We start from the raw sequence: 25,417 nt of genomic DNA, 5'->3' as shown, positions 1-25,417 counted from the left end.
TCAGTACTATGGCACGGTCTAAATCCGGACTGAAAATCCTCGCAGATAGCATTTCCTTCAAGAAAGGAACACAGTTGTGAGGATACTGCCTTTTCTAATATCTTTGACAGAAAAGGGAAATTCGAGATCGGCCTGTAATTGACTGATTCTGTAGGATCAAGTTGCATTTTTTTAACAAGCGGTTTAATCATAGTCAGCTTAAAGGGTTTTGGTACGTATGCTAGAGACAAAGACGAATTAATGATATTGAGAAGAGGATCTATGACCTCTGGAAGCATCTCTTTCAATAGTTTAGTCGGTATAGGGTCTAACATACAATTTGTTGATTTAGATGAGTTAACGATTTTGCAAAATTCTTCTTCTCCTATAGCAACAAATGAATAAAATTTTTCCTCAGGGTGACTACAATGCACTCCCTGATGCGATACTGTAGTAGACGGTTGCATAGTTATAATTTTGTCCCTGGTATTATCAATCTTATAAGTGAAGAAATTCATAAAGTCATTACTGCTGTGTTTCTTGGAAACTTCTGGGCTTGAAGCTTTCTTTTTCGTTAGTTTAGCCACTTTTTCAAATAAATACCTAGGATTATGTTTATTTTCTTCTAATAGGGTTGAAAAATAAGCAGATCTAGCAGCTTTTAAAGCCTCTCTGTAAGCAACCGAGCTCTCCTTCCATGCAATCCGAAATACCTCTAGTTTTGTTTTCTTCCAGTTGCACTCCATTTTTCTGGCTGCTCTCTTAAGGGCCCGGGTGTGCTCATTGTACCATGGCGTTGGACTATTTTCTTTAATCTTCTTTAAGCGCAGCGGAGCAACTGTGTCTAAAGTGCTGGAAAATAGAGAGTTAAAAGTTTCTGTTGCAATTTCGAGTTATTCTAAGCTATCTGGGATGCTGAGATGATGAAACTGATCAGGAAGATTATTGATAAAGCAATCTTTCGTGGCAGAAGTGATAGGTCTAACATATTTATAACACGGAGTCGGCTTTGCAGCCTTGGCTAAATGTAATTTACATGAGACTAGATAATGATCTGAGATGTCGTCGCTCTGCTGGAGTATTTCAATGGCATAAACATCTATTCCATGTGATAATATTAGATCTAGAGTATGATTACGACAATGAGTAGGTCCTGACACGTGTTGTCTAACTCCAATTGAGTTTACAATGTCTTTAAATGCCAATCCCAATCCATCTTTTTCATTATCTACATGTATATTAAAATCACCAACAATTAGTACTTTATCTGCAGCCAATACTAATTCTGATAGAAAGTCAGCAAATTCTTTGATAAAGTCTTTATGGTGCCCTGGTGGCCTGTATACAGTAGCCAGCAGAATTCTCAAACGTGATTTATCGTTTTAAATACGATAAATCGTATTTTAGCACCAACACTTCAAAAGAATTATATTTAAAACTAGATTTCTTAGTGGTTTTGAAAATATTACTATAAATTACAGCAACACCTCCCCCTTCGCCTTTCGGACGAGGTTCATGTTTATAACAGTAATCTTGCGGGGTGGACTCATTTAAAGTAATGTAATCGTTTGGTTTTAGCCAGCTTTCTGTCAAACACAGCACATCTAGGTTATAATCTGAAATCATATCATTGACAATAAGTGCTTTTGAAGTAAGGATCGAATATTCAGCAACCCAAGCTTTATCGTTTGCTCATCTGTATTATATCTGTTTTTTACTTGTTGAACATCAATTACATTTTTAACCTTAGATAGGTTTGGAAGTTTTTTGTATTTCCAAATTCGGGGAACAGACACAGTCTCTATATGATAATATCTAGGTGAAAGAGCCTCTATGTGATGGGATTTATCTGACCTTGGTGACGCGAGGCTGCTAGCAGACGGTCGGTTTAGCCAGTTTGTCTGCTTCCTGACCTGAGCCCCAGATTGTCATGTTTTATCTCTAAGACTATGAGCCAAATTACTAGAGAGAGGAGCAGCACCATCCCAGGAGGGATGAATACCATCTCTTTTCAAAAGGCCAGGTTTGGCCCAAAAACTTTTCCTATTGTCTACGAATTCTATATTATTTTGCGGACACCACTTAGACAGCCAGCCATTGAGTGAACACAATCTACTAACTATCTCATCACTCATACATAGTACATAGTAGAATTATGTAAATTAGCATTCTGCTATTTTTTTCTTTTTTTAGGCCTAGGTATTTCCCGATGACTATTTTGTACGTTTTATGAGTTAAAGCTTTTTATCAGCTTTTTTTAGGAGTTATATTCAGTCAGACTAGGGCTGGGAAAAAATCGATTTTCTCCAATAATTTGGATGTTTAACAATCTTTGTTGCACACTGCACAGTGACTTTTCAGTTAGAGAAAGGGTTTGCCTTTGCAATTTTGTTTATGTTGATGCACTTTAATTAAATATAATAAATATATATATATATATTTAAAATATATTTACAGTTCAGTTATTTTGTTTTAAATGGAAAGGGGGGGGGGGGGGGGTCAAATCGTAAATCAAGTTCTTTTTATTAAAAAATCGCCCAGCTCTAAGTCAGACATGTTGAAGAGATGCTGGTAATTATAATCATGTCTATCCCTCACAGCCTCGCTTTCATTCCTGTTAAAAAAATCAAAGAATACGCTGTGAATAAGGTCTGGAAGCATTTATTTCCTTAACCTCCACAGAAAAAAAGAATCCTATTGACAAAAGCCTTATTTAGTATAAAACATTCTCACATAAATCACTCCTTTCATGGAGTACGCTGAATCTGACCTCAGATGTTTGGGTTAGGGAGTCACAACAGTTCAGTGAGTCCAGTGTCTATGTGACGTAAAGGAATTTTTAGTATCCGTCCTGCAGGATCCCACACAAGCATCCCACCTCCTTTATGGTACATTACGGCCACTGTTGTGTTCTAATCACTTGGATAGATCCCAGTATTCACCTCCCACCCCGTGGTTAATTGGTTACTCAATCCGCCTGGATGACTTGGACTGTCGCCCCCAAACGACTGTGCCTTTCTTTGTGCTCATTTAAATAACACCATATTGCTAATTGATTTCATGTCGGTGCATTAGCAGGCTGTTACGCAGACCTGGCTGATCTTTGACGCCGTTTAATATTTTACGACCACACTCCGCTTTTAATTTTAGCACCTTTCATTCATGCATGGCTCGTTTTGTTTTTGTGCACCGACTCGGTGAAACCTTTCATATGAGCAGATGTGCTTGTTTTAGATAAGCGCGCTTTCAGCATCATCTACAATGCCTAGCGCTGCCTTCTCAAACTAATGGGGGATCATTTGATTGCCATTTCATAAAGTATTGTGCACTTTAATGATGCCTGAAGGTTCTTTCAGTTCTCGTGTCACCTTTATGAACGTATGAATTAGTCAGTGGACTAGTCGAGCAGTTAAAGTCGGGCCAGGTGAATGCCCTCTGTCCTTTATGCAGGTGGAAACCAAGGATGGATTTTCCGAATAACCTGCAGTCCTTTAACGGGTCCTCTTTTGCTCACTCCTTTATTTGCAGTGAGAGGACAGACCTCCAGAACAGACTGCTGGTTTCAGATGGTTACCCAGTCTCATCAGTCACTGAAAGGCTTGTGTGTCGCCACCATTGTGACACAATTTAACAAGATTTGAGCTTTTTCAGACAAGCTGTGTTTTGAAATGGATGATTTATGATTTACAAACTTAAATCTCCCAAATTTGGTTGGTCAGAAATAGCTTTTTAACTCTTTTCCCGCAATACTTTTTTGAAAAAGTTGCCAGCTACCCGCCTGCTTTTTGATGATTTTCACCAAAGTTTCCTGGCTCCCAGAATATTTTGTTATATGAATATCTGAATATGCAATATATCAAAAGAAAGAACAGACCCTCTGCTTCAAAAAAACTGTTTTATTCTAGTTATTTTATTCTAACTTGAATGTGGGTAAGTTTCATAAAAAAGCTACATTTTGAGCAAAAAGTGGAGAAAATCAAGTTTTTGTAAAAGACTACATCCTGATTGAAATCAGAACGATGTTCAAAACATAAATTGGGTAGATCGAGTTCATCAACATCCCCAAAGCTTGCAAAGTCCTATTGCTTTTGTCTTTGTGAGAATTTTTTTTAAGTCATTTTGAAATCTTTCGGTTGTTTTTTAGATTTATTTATTAATATTTATAGCTTTTTATATAGCCTAATATTTTTTTCTGTATTTTTTATTATTAATTTTTAAATAATTGACTTTTTTTACGGTCTTAAGCATCAGGCTTTAGGAAAAAAGTCTCCATTTGCTCTCCATTTAATTTTATTTCCATCCTGGAGGACAAATAAGACATTAAAGATTTCAACAAATAACTTTCCCTGCAAGCTAGTGTTTTGTTTACTTTTGATTTGTTCATTTGGATTTTGAAATGCAATTGATATAAAATTGGGTCATCAATAATACGCGTATTAAAAAACACGTTTTCTAAGTAGAATTCAGCTACCTGATAATTCATATACTTCAAACCCTAGATAGAGTTAGCCTGGGGTCTCATCTGGACCTGTACTTTCCTGTTTTCCTGTCAGCTCTGTCTTTTATCTCTTATTTAAATGGTTGCTTAGCAGCAAACGTCTTTCGGAAAGAACTGTGTGACAGTGGATTGTCTTTTCCATTGGTCCTTATGGTACATTGATTGCCATAGGGTTTATTTGCACAGGTATGATTAAACCAACACACTCAGGGACTCCAGTGAGAAATGTAATTAAAAGACCAGTGGAAGATGAATACGTTTCTACCCAACAGTGTTAAGTTTCAGGGTCGAACTATCTGTTAAAGATCATTGACCATTTTCACATGAACTTCATTGGACCCTTTATCCAGTGGTGACATTACATGAGAACATACAGTAGTTTAGAGTACTGGCCTTTATCAAAAGCATGGACCATTTCAGGTGAGTGGAACTTGATCAGTGATCCAATACTGATTACAGTGCATTATTATCTCGTGCCACGTAAACTATACTGGCACTGGTATCTTAAGAACATTAGGACTGGCCAAATTGCCACTCAACAGCTGTCACTGTGTGAATGGTGAGATAACATAAACTCATGTACCATATGGCTGAGAGCACGATCACTGCACCCTTCGTAAGGAAAACCCCTTAGGGAAAAGCATCAACATTCACATGTTTCTGACTCATGTGCATTCATATTCGTGGAAGATGTTTCCTTAAGTGACATGGCAATAAGTTAAGCAGGTCACTAAATGCATAGATATATTACAGTGCACACTACCATCCAAAAGTGTGAGGTCGGGAAGATTTGTTTATGTTTTTGAAAAGTCTCATATGCTCACCAAAACAAAAATACAGTAAAAACAGTACAGTTGTGAAATATTGTAAGTTCAACATAACCGTTTTCCAAACTTTTGAGTGGTAGTGCATCTCTCTCTTCCTGCGCTTCTCTTTGCAAAAAACTTTGTAAGATATAAATATAAAAAAGTACATTAACAGTGTGTTCAATCCCTTGGACAAATGCAATGAGGCATGGCCTTTTTTTCCTTTTCACCTTTTCTCCACATTTTTATCGTTCGTTTCCTCACCCAGTCTTTTCTCCTTCCTCTGTTTATAGAGAACATCTGTATGTTTGTACACTATAATTGCCTCTTTTAAAAGTCAGATCTCCTCTGCTGCATTTCAATTGCAAGGCTTCAAAGAGAACGCTGTGTTTGTGTGTTTGAACAGGTCATCAAACGATATTGGTGTGTTTTCACGAGCCCCAACTGATTAGTACATTGGCTTCCAGATCCCGTAGGGCTCTTGAAACAACAAGATTTAGCGTTTTGGTTACATCTGAAACCATACATGGGCTCCATTGGACATCCATCAGGACCATTTTACCCAAAATGAAGATGTAAAAATGGAAACTAAATTAGGTTTGGTGTCCTCCATCATGATGCACTTACACCTTCTGCTTTTAAGCCACTCTGGCTGTATCTTTCATGTGGACCCATTATGAAACTTCTATTTAGAGGTGTTTTAGGACACTATGCGTCACTGTAACCGAAGTAAATGGCCTTAGTAGTTAATGTGAGGTGATAGATAGAGGTTATTACCAGTAAAGCGTGTTGTCAGGCGGTGAATAAAAGGCTAAAAGGGTTTTGATATACACTCAGTATATGCAGGGCATATAAAAGCTTAAAACATGTAACCAGATGTAATACTCTTATTCATGTTTTTCTTTTCCTCCTTTTCAGATGGTGGTGTTAATGGACCCCATGGAAGATCCAGATGATATTCTTCGAGCTCATCGGTCCAGAGAGAAGACTTATATGTTTGATGTGGCCTTCGATTATACAGCCACGCAGGCAAGCTAGTTCTGTGTTTTTTTGTTTGTAAAGGTGGATCAGTTGTGAAGCATGTGTATACAAAATTTAATACGCTTTGAAAAAAGATCACGTGTATGTGCCTATTTGATTTGTGTATGCCTTTAAGTGCATTTATTTATTATTTAAGTGCACATGCTTCAGTTAAACATGTTTAATGTTATAAATGTATTTTCCTTAGGACGAGGTGTACAGATCCACCACTAAAGGCTTGATTGAAGGCCTCATATCAGGCTACAATGCCACAGTTTTTGCCTACGGACCCACAGGTCAGTACCAGGTCATACCTAGGGCTAAGCAGTAGTTTTTTTGTTCTTACACTGAAATGACATCCACAGTGGCCATATGGCCAAAGTAGTAAAAAATCACAGACATCCGGGCACGACTAGGACACACAGATTATCACCCTGATCTTCTTTCCTCCTGCTTAATGAGCAACTTCAATCAACAAAGTCACATGCACTGATTCCAAAAAAAGACCACAATGCCAGTGCCAACTATAGCACATAATAATTAATTGATGTTTCCAAATAAGATTGATATGTATAATTCCATGACAGCTGTCAAGAAAAACATTATTAGATAATATATCACCCCAAAATACCTTAATTGAAGACTTTTTATGCTTCTTTGAATTGAATAAAAGTTAATTCCTGGAGAGCAGGTCTGGTTCTCGTACTCGTGTGCTCTAATCTGTCCTCAGAGTGACTCTTACTGACTGTTCCTGTCTGTGGCAGTGGCTATATAAAGCTGTGCTCAGCCTGACGGGGATAAAAGCCACCTGTAAACATTGTTTCACTCACTATGACTCATCTGACACCTGTGCCTCGTTTATGTCATGCTGATGAACATATGCTAATTATCTACAATTATTTCACATTTATGAAAAGAGAGGTAGGCCTGTTCTGTGTCACAGACAGCATGAAAAAGGACACTAAATGCAATTAATAATAGTCTATGTTTGAGTTTTAAGCACATTTTATTTATTTATTTATTCATTTTCTTTAAATAATTTTAGTATTGTATTGGGTCACTTTTTTATTTCATTTTATTTATTAAATGATTGTAAATCGTGGTACTATTAAACATATGTGTACAGGTTGTGGGAAGACTTACACTATGCTGGGAACAGACAGAGAACCTGGTATCTACGTTCGCACATTAAATGACCTGTTCAAAATCATCGAAGAAACCAGCGATGACATGCAGTACAGCGTCTCGATGTCCTACTTGGAGGTGAGATCTTCATTTGGTTGCTAAATAGGGTTTTTAGCATCCACTTTTTTTTTTTTTTTTTGCTCCGATATCACCTGGAGGTTCGATATAGACCATGTAAAGATACCGTCACCCTACTTTCCATGCTAAATAAATGCAGATAGTAAAGTAAATTGCCCTCATTCAGTTTTAAACATTATAAAAAAAGGGTAACGGCTTAAGTGTTATGTGATTAAGATAATCATCAGGCCCGTGAGGAGAGTCTGAAAGCACGCCTGTTTGCGTGAGGGAGGGGAAATCTTGTCGGCTTAGCGACTATCTCAGTATCTTTGATTACGGTGATGTTGTATTGATACAAGAAAGCTTATTCCCTCAGAGTTGTGAGGGACTTGTTCAAAGTTTACTCAAAACAAATGCATGCATCCTTGATCCCCCACTTCGCTAGCCTAAAAATAAATCACTATGCTTTTATGTGACTGTCCAAATAATGAATAGATATATTATTGATGACTCTATCACACTTACAAGCTTCTAACTGTCATTTTTACATGTATTTATTCATCCTAGATCCATGTATCTTGTACCAAGTGTTTTACAATTGTCTCAAGTTCCTTGTCCTAGCCAGGTGCCACACTTTGTTACATTATGTGCAGACATGGGCGGATTAATCATATGGGCAATTGGGCAGGTGCCCAGGGGCAATACGCAAATATTTTTTCTTAAACGTAGAGATTCATTCTCAAACATATTTCTAGCCTAGGCCTACCGTTTCATCAAAACATTCTAAATTCCCTGAATGTGTTGATGAATGTTTATTATTTCCATTATTTTATAGGGTTTTTTTTTTTTGTTTTGTTTAGTTTTTTGTGGACGCGGGATCTACTGCCAGATTCACACCAGGTATACTGCGTGAGCACGCGCGTTTCATTTCAACGCCCATATTACACTAGCGTGTCAACTGGCACAGAGCAGAGCGAGTGTTTTCAATTAATTCCACTGGAAGTTGAGCTTTAAACTCGTGCGTGAGTGTGAATCTAAACTTCTATATGAACTGAAAACGCTCGCTCTGATCCCCTCTAGTTGAAACGCACCATACTGATTCTGGGAGTGTGCTATACGGTTTTGCGTGTTTTGCGTCCTTTCAATCGAAATGAAACTGGCTCGCGATGCGTCATATGTGCGAATCCACTACAGAGCATCACAGCCTTTCATGTTGTACTTTGCAAAAAAGTTGCAGAAAGAGGCAGAGTGTAAATTGGTAAAGTTTTTAAATGTTATTTTCAGTTCAAAACCTCACAAAACATGTAACTATAGAGATGCATGTTTGCATTTAATTTTGCAATTGTCTAGATTTAGTTCAATATTTTTTATATAAAATAATTTTCCGCATGCTTTGTTCAAATTGATCTTATCTTGAAGTGAAACAGATGTTTATTACATTATGCCTGTAACAGTTGGGTTCACTAGTTTAATGTGTTTAATAAAATGTTTAATGTTGCATACTTGCAGCAGGTTATCTATAACATTTGGGTTCACAAGTTATAATTTATCATTTGCAAAAAGTGGTAACCTGATTTTGTACAATTTTTCTATACTTGAGCTAACATTGATGTTACCTTCTGTTGTCAGATAAGTTTACTAATATTAATTACTTTTGAGTATAGTATAATAATAATAATAATAATAATAGCTGAATGTAAATTTTCACATGAAGCACATTTTATTTATTTATTCTTAGCGGTTATTGGGTGGATGGCACTTTAGGTGTCGAAAGTTGGGTTGACAGATGTTGGATTTTGGTTGGAAATGAAAGTTGTATTGACGTCAGAACCCAATGTCAGATTGACGTCATGTTGACATCAACAGGTGTCAGTGCCCAGGGGCACCAAAGAGTCTTAATCCGCCTCTGTGTGCAGGGCTTGACATTAACACCCTTGTAACGAACTCACTCCTACTAGCCACTTTGGCAGGTTGAATTTTGAAATATCTTTTCAATAGTCAAGTCACAATTATTTATCTATGAAACAATACATATCGATACTGAAATATCTGAAACAATACTTATTTTCTGAGTTTCTCACACCCTAAGAGCGTGCACATAAAGCCACCTCTCAGTACTAAATTGTGTTCTTTTTTGCCGCTTATTGCACTTAAGCAGTCAAATACACACAAAATAATGTCAATATTCCAGTCCTGGCGAGTATTCACGTAAACACAGTGGTGTTTTAAGTGAACGTTAACAGTTGAGAAAGAAAACGGAAAAAATTTAAATTAGAGAAAGAAAATGTGTGTAACAGTGTAATGGATCGGTGCATCAGGTCTTGTGACAGCAGCCTAATATACCTGCTGCCAAATTATGAGGTGACGATAAAAATATCTATATGGCATTTTTTTCCCATTGTATCGATTTGAAAATCGTGGCCAGTGAAAATGCTCAGTGGCTAGTAACTTTGGCTGGTGAGCAAAAAAGTTAATGTCAAGCCCTGATTTTGTGGGAAGACTAATTTGTCACTTGTGCATGGTTAAGACACACTGTAAGGCTTAAGTATGTCAAAAAGAAAAGGACAGTCAACTGGGTTTCTACAAAACACCAGAATTGATGATTGAACACTGAGTGCTTGGATAATTTTGCATTTTACCATTGTAAAGGAGAAATAACATATTTCAAGCATCAGCCATTATAGAAATGCTGCTGGAGAGACTTTAATTGATAACATGGGCACTGAGACAGTCAAGAAAGTATGTGAGACAGTGAGAGAAGAAAAAAAAGACACTGAGAATTGAAGTGATGCTCCTGTCAGCTCGAATATGTGATCTCAAATGTACATGCATCAGCTGTCAAAAACAGGACAAGGCTATTGAGTTTGAAGGCTAAACTGGAGCACTGGGAGATACAACTGCAAAAAAAAGATCCCAAGTCATATCTAGAGACCAGAATATCATATAGACTTGTGAGTGAGCTCTTTTGACTTAACCACCTTGCAACACCCTAGAAACCACACAGCTATGGCAATCACTCAGAATTCCTAGTAACTTCACAACAATGCCTCAGGAGCAATTTTGCACGAGTACAACTCACATTTTCTTCAAAACAAACATAGATACACAAACATATACTCTGTATCTGACTTTTTTATTGGAATACTTGTATAATCTTCACTGCTATGCAAGTACTGTAAAATGTATGTACAAAAAAAGTGCAGTATGCTTCACTAAATATTTCAGTAGTATGATTGTACATTATATACATTCATGCACACACACAAACTTGCTCAAGCATATTAACATACACACATAAACACAGAGAACCGTTTTCTTTAGGTTAAAGGGGTGTTTGGGATGTGCAGACCTATGAGTAAACCACTCCGTCCACACAGGCAAAGAGCAACCTTCAGTAAATAGCACAATGCTCTCCTGTCCTCCGCTTTTCTTACACCTTCACTTTAAAACTCCTGTTTACTTTGGGCCGTCCAAATGCTCAAGGGGATGCTTCCCTGGAGAGAACGCGTTTTTATTCTCGGCTCCTGAGGTTTAGGTTCCGACCTCCCGGTTTATCCTTTCACTTTTTTTCTCTTTCCATCCATCTACATCTACAGCAGGTCTTCTACTCTTCCTCTGTCAATGGCTTCTTTTCATTCCATCAGCGTCACCCTAGAATTATCACATGCTTACGGCACATCACAGTGACCTCACTGACAGTGATGAAATATTATGTTCGGGACGACTTAATTTGAGAGCTTTCGAGGTGACCGCAGATGGCGCACAGGATGTGGCCTTGTTCTAAACCGGGTTGAATGAAGCTTATTGAAATATTCTGAAACATTAAATCCCACATTCATCTCTCCATTAGCATCATGAAAGTACTGTATATGACAGTTAATGCAGCAGATTCTGGATTTTGATTGTATGAAACATTCCAAAGTCTGGATTACTTTTGAAATGAATACACATTAGCGTTTTGGCGATGAAAATCTGAAAAGTGTTGAGAGATGAATTCATGTGGTAACTAGTTGACTTCAGACCATTCACTTAAGGAAAATGAGTCATGACCGCACTGTGTACTAAATGTTCAATAATTCAATGGTCTTTTGTCAGTAATTCCATTCAAATTTGACAAATTGTAGCATTTGCCAATGTGCTCAACTGCAGCATGGTTCTAGCAATGGAAAGGTCACAGATGGCACATTCTGATATTTATGCACGTCAAGTCAGCTCAGATAAAAGCATCTGTCAGATGTGTGAATGTAAATGTCAAACGCATTACTGTTCATGCATAAACAATGGTGGTAATCTTGAAATCTAAGCATGGTCTTTACCCTTGTGTTCCAGATCTACAATGAGATGATAAGAGACTTACTGAATCCATCATCTGGGTTCCTGGACCTGAGAGAGGACTCAAAGGGAGAGATACAGGTCGCAGGAATCACAGAGGTTTCAACTATTAATGCAAGAGAGGTTAGTTAGACACATGTTTTAGACCCCATGTTACTTTACAAGCATTTTGAGAAAAATTCAACTTTTTAAAAGTAAACACTGATACAGTAGACAATGCTGAGGAATGTTAATTTTAAAAACGATGTATATGTTGCATATATAACAAAAAGGTAACCTTAAGATGGCTGACACTTCAAAATATATGTGCATCAGTATTTAAACAAGTCAGTTAATACTATGCCACTTCATTGAAAATAAATATATCATCTGTTTTACCCTTAAAACTATCACCCCTGATTTCTTATTAAATGCATGTTAATTGTGACATGTTACCCTCAATGTTGGTTCTAATAAAGTAATATTTATGTTTTAAAGTTACAGTACTTTTCAATAGGTTGGGGTCAGTAAGCTTTATTTTCAGCAAGTTCACATTAAATTGATCAAAAGTGACAGGAAAGCCATTTATAATGTTACAAAAAACACTTTCCATTCATCCAAAAATCCTGAAAAAATGCTTGATGGTTTCTGCAAAAATATTAAGCAGCACAACTGCTTTCAAAATGTATAATAATAAGAAATTTTTCTTGAGCATTAAATCAGCATATTAGAATAATTTCTGAAGGATCATGTGACTCAGTAATAATGCTGAAAATTCAGCTTTGACATCACAGGAATAAATTATATTTTAAAATATATAAAAAAAGAAAACAGCTATTTTACATTTTAATGACATTTCACAATATTACTATTTCTACTATATTTTTCATTAAATAAATGGAGTTTTGGTTAAAAAAAATCCAACCCAAACTTTTGAACAGTACTGTGTATAGATGTTGTTGTATACAGCTGGATGGTGAGTTTTCTCTCTCTCTCTTTTCTCTCGCTCAGATCATGGAGTTGTTAGTGAAGGGAAACAAGCAGAGAACTCAAGAGCCGACAGCAGCCAATCAGACGTCTTCTCGCTCTCACGCTGTGCTGCAGGTGGTCGTGCGACAACAGAGCCGATGTCGAGACATCCTGCAGGAAGTGCGATTTGCGCGACTCTTCATGATCGATTTAGCAGGGTCTGAACGGGCCTCACAGGTATGATGTGTTTGTGTGTGAGGAGGAGGTGAGATATTTGTAGGTGCGAGACGTAAAGGTCTATTCATCATTCAGAAGTTACGTAAAAGCGCAGTTGGTGAGCTCGGACGTATGTCCATAAATTTGATAATCATTAATATCAAAGCTTTCAATCTTTCTTCTTGCATAAAAGCTGGCACAGTTGGCTTCAAATATATTCAGAATCATGAATCAGCCAGTGACAAGGGAACAATTCCAAGAGTGATTTAACTATCGTTGATAAACTTGGTGGGAAAATGAAGCCGTCTAAAATGAAAATAATTGTTCAGTATTAAAATACATTATTATGCATGAGACACCTCCACAAGCCAAGTCAGGTGTTTTTGATGAGAGACATTTGAATCATGTTTTGTATTAAAGTGTCATTTCCACTCACAGCATGAGACTGGGCTATGTTACATGAGAGAACACATTTAGAGAGCATGCCATGTATTTGCCATGGAAACAGTTAAAAATCACTCAGGCACCCTGTGGGTTTAAACATGCATGTGACCGGCACAAAAGCAGATCACGTTGTTTCTGCTGATGGGGTATTGTTGCTCAGAAACATGAGTGGCTGTTTGTTCTCTATTGATGAGGATGACAAGCCTGTTGCACAACTATTCAGAGAATGAGACATACGAGAGCGCCCCCTGCTGGAAGCTTTAACAGACTCCCTAACCCACATGTAGACGATTAGTTTAACATCTTTGTGCAATAACTGTTTTATGCTTTCAGACACAGAACAGAGGCCAGAGGTTAAAAGAGGGCGCACATATCAACCGTTCTCTGCTCGCGCTGGGGAACTGCATCAATGCTTTGAGTGAAAAGAATGGCAACAAATACGTCAACTATAGAGACAGCAAGCTCACACGATTGCTCAAGGTACAGCTATATGATTCTTCACGAACAGAGACGCTCATGGGATAGTTTTCTTGATTTCGATCGTCTTTTTGTCATGTCTGCAGGATTCTCTAGGAGGAAACAGTCGGACGGTGATGATTGCTCACATAAGCCCTGCATCTCTAGCCTTCGAGGATTCACGGAATACCCTGACTTATGCCGACCGTGCCAAAAGCATCCGCACACGGGTTAGTTTGACACATGATAAAACAATGGACAAACTAGTTAACCTACTTACACTGCTGTTCTAAAGTCTAGGGTCAATAAGATATATTTTTTAAAATAACTTTATTTTTATTCCGCAAGGATGCACTAAATTGATCAAAAGTGATTGTAAAGACATTTACATCATAACACAATATTCATATTTCAAATAAATGCTGATGTGTTTTGAACTTTCTGTGTATCCACAAAAATATTAAGCAGCACAAATGTGTTCAACATTGAGAATAATGAGAAATGTTTCTTGATCATCAAATCAGCATATTAGAAGAATCATGTGACTATGAAGACTGAAGCTAAAAATTCAGCTTTGCCAATCACAGGAATAAAATACATTTAATATATAATAAAATAAAAATTGTTCTTTTAAATTGTAATATTACACACACACACACACACACACACACACACACACACACTCTCTCTCTCTCTTTCCCAGTCTTAGGACAAAGTCACTATGACCCAAAGGTATCAACAGTAGACAAGTGGTTAATACACAATAACACGAATCAGGAAGAGAAACGGAACAGTTGACTGACAATAAACAGCAAAACATAATGGGGTTTTAAATTACAGCAATAAACTGTGCTGTGCTTTGCTTTTGGTGTCATATTTAACATCACTGATGCAGTTGATTCAGTGTTTGAGTGATGTGATCATGTCATTGAGATTGACAGGAGTAAAGACACAAGGGCATACAGTACATAAACAAATACACACATCCATGCAACTCATGCAGACTGTTAGGTTAAAGCTTATTCTGCTTAAGATTGTTAGGTGTTTTATGACACATTTTGTGATGCCAACTGTTTGGTGAGGAGTTTGATGACTATCTTATACTCTTCTTTTTTGCAGGTAAAGAGAAATCTGTTGAATGTGTCCTATCACATCGCCCAGTACACCAGCATCATCTCTGACCTGCGCAGCGAGATTCAGCGGCTGAAGAAGAAGATAGCAGACCAGGCCAGTAGACAGATCAATCCAGACAGAACAGACATCCGTCATGTTCAAGGTAACACCGAAGTCACATTTACCATTGATGCCTCCAATTTACTTACAACTCCAAACTTTTCTTTTCAATTACATTCTTTTCTAATTGGCTACGCTATATTATTGTATTCTATTCTGTTCTTTTTGCTAGATTATTTTCTGACTGCTTCTGGTCTTCTCAGTTCTAATAGATTATTTTCTAAATTATATTTTTCCAAAGATTATTTTCTGTTTAATTTTGATTCTTTTCCAAACTGATAGGTTGTTTTCTATTTAATTAGATTAATTTCTAATTGATTCTATTGTATTATATGCTATAGAATGCAATGCTATTCTGTTCTTTTTGCTAGATTATTTTCTGACTGATTCTGGTCTTCTCATTTCTAAAAGATTATTTTCTGTTCAATTAGATTTGTTTCTGTGATTACATTTTTTTTTTTGATTAGATTATTTTGATTGATTATTTTATATTCTATTCTAAAATATTATTTTCTCTTTGATTACATTCATTTTTATTTATTCTGTTATATTCTAGTGTAATCGATTATTTTCTAAATTATTCTATTATTATAGATTATTTTCTGATTGATTTGGATTATTTCCCAATTGATTCTGTTCTGATAGATTGTTTTCTATTTAATAAGATTATTTTCTAATTGATTCTGGTCTATTCTATTCTAATAGATTATTTTATGTGATTACATTCTATTTCTGTTTGATTAGATTTTAAATGGATTATTTTCTTCTCTGTTTGATTAGATTATTTTTTAATTGATTCAGTTCTAATTGATTTTAATAGATTATTTTCAGTTTAATTAGATTTTTTTTCTCATTGAATCAATTCTATTCTAATAGATTGTTATTTTTGTTTAGATTAGATACTTATCTATTCAGTTCTGTTATGTTCAATTGATTCTGTGTTATTTTTTGAGTAGAGGAGTAATCTCACTCAAATGTGCATCATAGCATTCTTGTTGTGTGTTTGCCTGTAGCGGAGGTGCAGGCTCACTCTTCTCAGCAGAGCCGGGCTGAGATGGACCAACTGCGGGAACAGCTGATCAATGCATTTAGACAGCAGATGGACATCAGGAAGCGTCTTATGGAGCTGGACAACACCAACATGGAGATCCAGATAGACACATCCAAACACCTGCTGACAATCGCAGAGTGAGTCTTTATTCTGCACACAAACTCAAGACACCTAAAGATTACAAATAAATCTACACTGGCCCTGAAAGTTTATGATTTTGAACATTATCAATTGTTTTATCATTTCAGACCAAATTAACTTCCTTTTGTGTATTGTTTTTTTAAAAAGTGTGCTTGAGCTATCTTTTTTATAATTATTTATATATATATATATATATATATATATATATATATATATATATATACTGTATATACATTCACCTAAAGGATTATTAGGAACACCTGTTCAATTTCTAATTAATGCAATTATCTAATCAACCAATCACATGACAGTTGCTTCAATGCATTTAGAGGTGTGGTCCTGTTCAAGACAATCTCCTGAACTCCAAACTGACTGTCAGAATGGGAAAGAAAGGTGATTTAAGCAATTTTGAGCGTGGCATGGTTGTTGGTGCCAGACAGGCCGGTCTGAGTATTTCACAATCTGCTCAGTTACTGGGATTTTCACGCACAACCATTTATAGGGTTTACAAAGAATGGTGTGAAAAGGAAAACATGGATCCATCATACCTTGTTACCACTGTGCAGGCTGGTGGTGCTGGTGTAATGGTGTGGGGATGTTTTCTTGGGACACTTTAGGCCCCTTAGTGCCAATTGAGCATCGTTTAAATGCCACGGCCTACCTGAGCATTGTTTCTGACCATGTCCATCCCTTTATGGCCACCATGTACCCATCCTCTGATGGCTACTTCCAGCAGAATAATGCACCATGTCACAAAGCTCGAATCATTTCAAATTAGTTTCTTGAACATGACAATGAGCTCACTGTACTAAAATGGCCCCCAGTCACCAGATCTCAACCCAATAGAGCATCTTTGGGATGTGGTGGAATGGGAGCTTCGTGCCCTGGATGTGCATCCCACAAATCTCCATCAACTGCAAGATGCTATCCTATCAATATGGGCCAACATTTCTAAAGAATGCTTTCAGCACTTTGTTGAATCAATGCCACGTAGAATTAAGGCAGTTCTGAAGGCGAAAGGGGGTCAAACACAGTATTAGTATGGTGTTCCTAATAATCCTTTAGGTGAGTGTGTGTATATATATATATATATATATATATATATATATATATATATATGCATGGTTTGTATTTGATATTTTGCTATTTAAATATTGTCTATCTCCATCTAGCTGGGAGCAAGAGCGCTTTAGGAGAAGAAAGAAGTGGCAGGGGGAGAGGAGGAAGGAGACTTTTAATAAAGATGAAAGTGAAAAAGACTCCGACTCACCAGAATCTTTGCCTGACAGCACAGAGACACAAGAGGTGGTCATTGCCAGAGAGAACCTCGTCACGTTCATGGCTGAGCAGAAGAAAATGCAAAAACAGAAGGTAATGTTGTTAGTAACCACTAGAGGGCAGATCAACACCTCAGATAACTGCCAGCCCTGGAAGTCTAGTTCATTTTAGCATACCAATTAGTTCAAACATTTCCGTTCAATTAACTGGTTCTCGTTCTATTTTCTTTCTTTCTTTCTTTCTTTCTTTCTTTCGTTCTTTCTTTCTTTCTTTCTTTTAATTCAAGTCATCACACACAATTTGGGTATCGTATGTTTTATTCTCTAGTGATATAAATGAAAGAGACTATTTAAAATGTTTATGATTCCAATATGTCATATAGTTTTACATCAAAACAAAGTTCCTACAGTCCAGTAATTTTCATTTACTTGGTGAATCTCTTCAACTGAATCATGATGTAATGATGCCTGTCATCACAGCCATGATGAAGCTACTGTGTGAAATACTTAATGTTGAAATTGATGAAAATATTCACAAGACATTGACATTAGACAATATTCACAAGCTCTGTTCCAAAACATAGTAACTACCATAGGCAGCTGTCTTTTAAGGCAGCATCCTAAGCGAACTGACAAATTTGGAACACTCTGCATAGGTAGTGCATTCTGGGATTACCTTCTCCACAAACAATACATTTCCTCTCTGCTTTTGGACTCAGGCTTCTCATAAGCAGAGAAAAATTGTACATGACTAGCAGTGTTTATAAAGCCACTCATCAGTGTAATTGACCGTAGTCCCCCTGTTGTCTATAGACCGGATTGGAGCAGTGCCTGGCAGAGCTGAGAGAGAAATCTCGACGTCTTGAAGAGCTTCTCCCCCGCCGCGTGAGCTCAGAGGAGCAGAGGGAAGTGCTTTGCCTCCTCTGTAAGGTCCACGAGCTGGAGATCGAGAACGCAGAGATGCAGTCAAGCGCTCTGCTCAAGGACAACGTGATCCGACAGAAAAACGTGGTAGTGCAGCGTTTTGAACAGCACAGACACCTCTGCCATGAGATCATCCAGCAGCAGCGGCAGTTTATCGATGGTGAGTCACTCGTACGAACAAGAAATGGCACAGAAATCTCAGCTAGAGATGAATCAGGCCAAACTGTTGCAGTAAAGTTAGCAAAAATTATGCAATATGAAACAGAAATAGTTCTATTTGTAATGCAATTGAATGAATGAATGAATGAATGAATGAATGAAAAAAATATTAATTATTTAATATAAAAAATTAAAGTAATAAATGATAAATTATTACTTTAATAATAAATAAATAACTATTTAAGATATATATATATATATATATATATATATATATATATATATATATATATAAGAAATATATAAAATATTGAATGTTTTATTTATATATATAATATATATACATATAGATATACATTTGGTTATGAAAAATTGAGGTGAATGATGGTTTTGCAGATCACAGTCTCCTAGTCCCTCATCATCTTCAAGAGCTGTATGAGATGTACATGAAGGAAATGGATGAGAAGAACTTGGACAGAGTTGTGGCCCTGGATAAGTTCACCATTCGTACTCTTAAGGTACATCAAGCTGGCATTTTTCTAAGATGCAAAGTCAATATGAAGTCAATATGAAATCAGAACATGGAACTTATTTTGCAAAATGTAGCAGTGCACATTTTTCCCAAAAAACAAAATCCATCGTAATATTTTCATTGATGTGGATATGGGTAATATTGATTTCATGTTGACTTTAAAGAGAAGGACATGATCAAATAGATAAAGAAACAGACTAATGAACATTTTCATATATTTTCTGACATATATCTGTTTAGGAGGGTTCCCTGCCCAAGATCACTCTCCCCAATAGAGGTCGTGACCCCTTGCAGGAAATGGATTCAGACCAAGAGAGTGTTCGCACATTGGGCTCAGACAACAGACAAGGGCAGACAAAATTGAGGAGACACACGTTGCCTCCGATTCTCCCAGAGACCGATGGGTAAAAAGATCTCTAAGCTATTTAATTTTATACACTTGACATTTTCCTACCTATACAAAATTGATATATGTCCTTGTATGGAAACTTTTAATGGCCAAAAAATATTTTGTGAATATGAAAATAAAAAGAATCTGAAAATAACTAAATTGCAGACATCAAATGTGGTGTGAAAGAGGTGTAAATTTGTTCACATTCTGTAAACTTTCTGAAGCTAAGCTAAACTACTTCTCATGTCCACACAGAGATCGAGTGTTTAAGAGCAGTCACAAACAGATGAAGAACTCTGTAGTAATGACTCCTCCACCCATTCACATCAATGGCCAGGGCAACAGAGAGGTGAGCGTCTGTCTGGGAGCTTACAGTAGTTTTTCTAGCTACAGATTATACACTAACTTTCAAAAGTTTGGGGTGAGTGATTTTTTTTTTTAAATAATTATTTAGCAAGAATACATTATATTGATCAAAAGCATAGACTTTAAAAAGATGGACGACTTCATTCCCCTGTAGAAAAATGAAGCCACAATATTACGAGATTACATCATTTGGAGCCCGAGTCTGCGCAGTAGTGATTCTGAGGTGGAGTCCATATTTCACACTTCCAGAGAATCAATCGCTACCACAGCTGTCAATCATGATGTTACACCCTGTTTTTATATGATCAAATATATGACTAAAACCAAACTTATTGGAAAAATGAACACTTGAACATATGTCAGCATAAGAACTACCTAAAATGACAGAAAACATCTTCTTTTTCAAGTGTCATTGGATTTTCAGTTTGGCTCGCATCGCAATGGTTTACGTGGAGAGGGCGGGGCTTAAGACCAATAATGATCATGTTTTGGCTTCACTTTTCAGGACGTGTGCGGCACACTTGGTCAGAAGTGACAGTAAAGACATTTATAATGTTATAAAAGATTTCGATTTCAAATAAAAGTTTTGTTTCTTTTAAACGTATTATTCGTCCAAAAAAAAATCTCGGTTTCCACAAAAATATCAAGCAGCATAGCTCTTTTCAATATATTATTCATAATAAGAAATGTTTCTTGAACACCAAATCAGCATATTAGAATGATTTCTGATGGACCATGTGACACTGAAGACTGGAGTAATGATGCTGAAAATTTAGCTTTGCCATCACAGGAATAAATTACATTTTAACATATATTCTAATAGAAAACAGTTATTTTAAACTGTAATAATATTTCACAATATTACTTTTTTTTACTGTATTTTTTTTTATCAAATAAGTGCAGCTTTAGTGAGTATAAGATAGGTGAGGAAAACATCTTACTGACCCCAAACTTTTTGAACAGTAGTATTCATGAAAATTGTGATTAAAATATTCAGGGAACGTGTGAATATATTATTTTTATTTATTTGAATTGGTTACTCCATTTTTTTTAACTGCGTGTACTGAATAAAGCAGTGTTTCTGACACTATGCTGACTGTACCTCTGCAGCTGTTGCCATCTGTCCTGGACGACGCTCTGAGATTCAGCCATCTCAGTCACAGTATGAGCAGCCATCTGGACTCCTCACCTGAGAGCAGCGAGAACGGCACAGATGCCCCTCTGACTCCTAAAGGTAACAGTTCCTCTGCTCCTTCATCTTTGTGCTTGTTACACAGCTCTCTGGAATACTCCATTCTGATTGGTCATTTGAGGCATTCTGTGGGATTTTATTTTTATATAGGGACCCCTAAACCAGTGGTTTCCTGCTCCTGGAGGGCCACTGTCCTGCAGAGTTTAGTTCCAACCTGCTTCAGCACACCTGCCTTTGTATATTCAAGCGATCCTGAAGAGCTTGATGAGCTTATTCAGGTGTGTTTGATCAGGGTTAGAACTAAACTCTGCAGGACAGTGGCCCTCCAGGAGCAGGATTGAAGACCTCTGCCCTAAACTATGGCAACCAATTTCTTTCACAGCTTCATCTCACATAATACAGCAATGCCAACTTATACACATTTATCCACTCATGGTATTAAAATCCCTGAACCATTTTCCTCCAGAGAGACAGCAGATTCTACGAGGCGTGCAGAACATTGCGGTCAAGGCTGCTCGGCGCCGCTCTAAGGTCCTAGAAATAGATGCCCTGCGATTGCCCCCGCCACCCTCACCCCTCGACCCCAAAAAGCACAAGAGTAACCTGTCTCTGTCCGAGGCGCCCCCTAAAGGCCTGGTTCTACGGCGCGTGAGACAGCCCAGCCCAGAACTACGCCACGCCACCTCTGACGACAACCTGTCCAGCAGCACGGGAGACGGCCCCGCACCCAACGCCACGTGGACACGGCCACGGAACCGCCAGGCTGTCAAGAACCCCGCCCCACGGGAACAGGACTTTGAGGGTCGCAGACGCAAGAGAAGATCTCGATCATTTGAAGTCACAGGACAAGCAGTGAGTTTTCGGATAAAGGAGCTTTTCCATTCACATCTGTGTTAATGGTTGAATCTCACAAAAACCTGTTCGAGTCACATTTCACCCCAAAATCTAAAAAACTGAGAAGCTGTATTTTGCATAAGGAATATTAAGTGTATTTATGGACCATTAAGGTTGATTGCATTGACCTTATTTTTTTGAGAGTTAAGCACATTTTGTCCCAAAATTCTCATTTGTATCATGTGTCTGGATGTTTGTTTGTTTTTTGTTTGTTTGTTTGATTGTTTTAGTTCAAAATAATAGTTCAAACTATTTCAAAACTTTACTATTATTTTCAAAGATGATTCTCATTAGAAGAATTCTTCTTAGTGTAAATCATTTAAATTTAAACCAGAAACGCATACTATTATGTACATTACCATTCAAAAGTTTGGGCTCAGTAAGATTTTTTTTTGTTTGTTTTTGAAAGAAGTCTCTTAAGCTCACCAAGGCTGCATTTATTTGAAAATACAGTAATATTGTGAAAAATTATTACAATTGAAAATATTTGTTTTCTATTTACATATACACATGATCCTTCAGAAATCATTCTAATATGCTGATTTGATGCTCGGGCAACATTTCTTATTATCGATGTTGAAAACAGTAACTGCTGGTTACTATTTTTGGGGAAAGATTTCTTCAGGATTTTTTGACGAATGTCAAGTTCAATAGAAAAGCAAATATTTGAAATAGAAATCTTTGGCAACAATGCAAGTTGTTTGCTAAAGTCTTTACTGTCACTTTTGATCAATTTAATGTGACCTTACTAAATAAAAGTATCTTTCTTTAAGTGGAAAATCTTACTGACCCTAACATTTTTCAACTGCTGTATATATTTTAAAATTTAAATAATATGCCATTTTTTGCATTATAGTAATGGAAAATGTGATTAACTGTCATGAAAATAATGCAAAAATGTTTATTGGTGCTGAAATTTATTTTTTATTTTCAAATTATTTATTTTAGTTTAATTCAGACTATTTTCAACAAACTCAGATTTTTCTCCACCCTACAGTTGTCTCAGACGAAGAACACCAGCCAGCGATTTCGTCCCCTTGACAGCACTTCTGATCCCCACCTGCACATTAACGGTCACCCCCCGGCCCCCATCCAGCGTCCCCAACACAGAGCCCAACCTCAGCTTGCTAAAGCTCGACCCTCTCACAACAGCCACCAAACAGGTCTGTTATAGAAAAAGGTCTAATAGAAAAGTAAAAGACAAAAATATATTTACAACCTTGACCATTTTATACATGCATTTATTACAAGTGAAACCTATTTTGCATTGGTTCAATTGGCATTCACTGTAGACCAGTGAGATTCAATTTGATTTCTTTCTTTGAAATGCATAGATAAATTGTGTGCAATGTGACCAGGAACGTGTATTAAAGGGGACCTATTATGCTTTTTTACATTTTTAACTTTCTTTAGTGTGTAATGTTGCTGTTTGAGCATGAAACAAGTCTTTAATTTTCTTCCAGGAACGTACACATCACAATATCTCTCATTTAAATAATTCCCACCCGAGCCTTACTCAAAAAAGGGGGGTCAGGCCTGGTTGAGTTGTGTTAGTAGTGTGGTTAAACTCTGGGTTATGGTAAGGGGTGGGACATTTCTGAAACACACTCGAATTGGTTGACCAATCACAACACACCAGCCGACCAATCAGAGTACATTGCACTTTTCAGAAGGAGGGGTTTCATAGAGCCCCGAACTAAACAGTGTTACTGACAGACTGGGAAGAAAGTGTGTAAAAAAATGTAAAATTTTTGAAAAATAATGTTTTTTTAAACATTCAAGCATGAAAACCTATTTTAGTGGACCCAAAAACAAAAATAAAGACTTCGTAAAGGGCACAATAGGTCTTCTTTTAATACATTTTGATTTCCTGTTGACTTATCTCCATTTATTCTCCACAGGATCAACAGCAGATGTCACTTCCTCCAACTTGCCCTCATACCTCAGTAAGCGTGGCCCCCAAACCAGGCAACTTCAGCCCCTCCTGTACGTCACAACCACTGGAGCAGGGGGCCAACGCACCCGCAAACACTGAAGATATAGACTGTCTCCTCTCGACCCCAGCATCAGCACTATGGAAAACATGTAGACACCAAGTGGAAGGTTTCTTCTTCTACCCAAATGGAAGAGCTGTACCATGGACGAAAGAACTTGAATGAAAGCGCTACAAAAACCTATTTTGCTATCTGGGTTTTTGCTAAAAATGCTCCTAGCTTTTCTGTGAAGACAAGTGACTTGCCATGTCTGCTTTTAATTTTTTAGTCCATTGGCTTCTGTGCGTGGCAGATCTGATTCTCATGAATTCAATGGCCTTGACTTATGTCAAAACTTCTCACAATGACATGCAAACATATTCCTTTAAAGCCGAGCCAGTGCGACAGGGGATAAAAACCTGCCTCAGATGCCTTCTGGTTGAATATTTATATCAGGCCTTATATATCTCGTGACAACAGAAATTATTTAAGCAGTTCCCAAAAAACATATTCAAATCTGCAGGACTGAAATGGTGATGCTTGTTGTTTATGTGACTGAGGAGTCAAATATACCCCTCTCATTCCAGGGAGCAATATATATTTCACAGCTTCTGTGGTTGTGAAAGTATTAATCCCTCAGGCCTTGCACAAATTAATGTACTGTCACATTGCTTATGATTCATACGTCTGGCTTCTGTGACAGTTTCATTTACTGATGTCATTTTGTGTTTACTGTTAATAATCAATGTAAATTTGCCTTTACTGTCATGCAGGTTTCAGCATAGCTGTTTTCTCTAAAATCCTTTTGGGTTTGTGTTAGTTTAGTACCAGACAAGGTGGTATTATAATGTAGTTCATTATCCTCAGTGGAATGTTTTTAATCAAAAAAAGAAAAAAAAATGGTTGCCTTTTCTTTGAAAAGACTGTATTTTTTTGTTTTTCATAATTATACATGCATAGACACTTTTTCTACTCTTAATTTTATACCTTTTTTTGTAACCAAATAAATTTGATTGACAAAGTGATTGCAATAGTGTATGCATTGCACATCTCATCATCAATAATATATGCATTATATAATGGTAACATTTTGTCAAGGTAAGTTTTAAGGACAGTATCTATAAGTCAAATGGACTTAATAGTACACAAATGTTTCACTTTCAGGAACATACAGTAGTAGTCCAAAAGCATATGATCACTCAAAGTTCTGTATCCTTTACACATTAAACAATGTTCCTGACTGCATTCCTGTACTGTCAGCACACTGAAATGTATCATATTTTCTTCTTTTTTTTGGCACCCGCTTAGTGGATATCAGGACTACATGTCAATAGTTCACTGTA

At 36.9% G+C, this 25,417-nt stretch overlaps 1 protein-coding gene across 1 annotated transcript in view; it reads left to right on the top strand.

Moving 5' to 3' along the window:
- kif19 (kinesin family member 19) overlaps positions 1–25,095 on the top strand; it is a 45,205-nt gene extending 20,110 nt beyond the window's left edge. Inside the window, exons 3-20 of the mRNA XM_077200317.1 lie at positions 6,202–6,312; positions 6,512–6,599; positions 7,430–7,566; positions 11,875–12,000; positions 12,868–13,062; positions 13,819–13,965; positions 14,049–14,171; positions 15,061–15,217; positions 16,188–16,362; positions 17,539–17,737; positions 18,457–18,727; positions 19,123–19,244; positions 19,499–19,662; positions 19,905–19,998; positions 21,126–21,249; positions 21,674–22,059; positions 23,099–23,264; positions 24,003–25,095. Of these exons, the coding sequence (XP_077056432.1) occupies positions 6,202–6,312; positions 6,512–6,599; positions 7,430–7,566; positions 11,875–12,000; positions 12,868–13,062; positions 13,819–13,965; positions 14,049–14,171; positions 15,061–15,217; positions 16,188–16,362; positions 17,539–17,737; positions 18,457–18,727; positions 19,123–19,244; positions 19,499–19,662; positions 19,905–19,998; positions 21,126–21,249; positions 21,674–22,059; positions 23,099–23,264; positions 24,003–24,136 (2,919 nt within the window). The 3' untranslated portion in view covers positions 24,137–25,095. The remainder of the gene's footprint in view (positions 1–6,201; positions 6,313–6,511; positions 6,600–7,429; positions 7,567–11,874; positions 12,001–12,867; positions 13,063–13,818; positions 13,966–14,048; positions 14,172–15,060; positions 15,218–16,187; positions 16,363–17,538; positions 17,738–18,456; positions 18,728–19,122; positions 19,245–19,498; positions 19,663–19,904; positions 19,999–21,125; positions 21,250–21,673; positions 22,060–23,098; positions 23,265–24,002) is intronic.
- The last annotated feature ends 322 nt before the right edge of the window (positions 25,096–25,417 follow it).

This window comes from Siphateles boraxobius, unplaced genomic scaffold (genome assembly GCF_051911475.1).
Source record: "Siphateles boraxobius isolate OS27281-9 unplaced genomic scaffold, OSU_SipBor_1 46, whole genome shotgun sequence".
NCBI lineage: Eukaryota > Metazoa > Chordata > Actinopteri > Cypriniformes > Leuciscidae > Siphateles > Siphateles boraxobius.
This window is presented reverse-complemented; position numbering and strand designations above follow the sequence as displayed.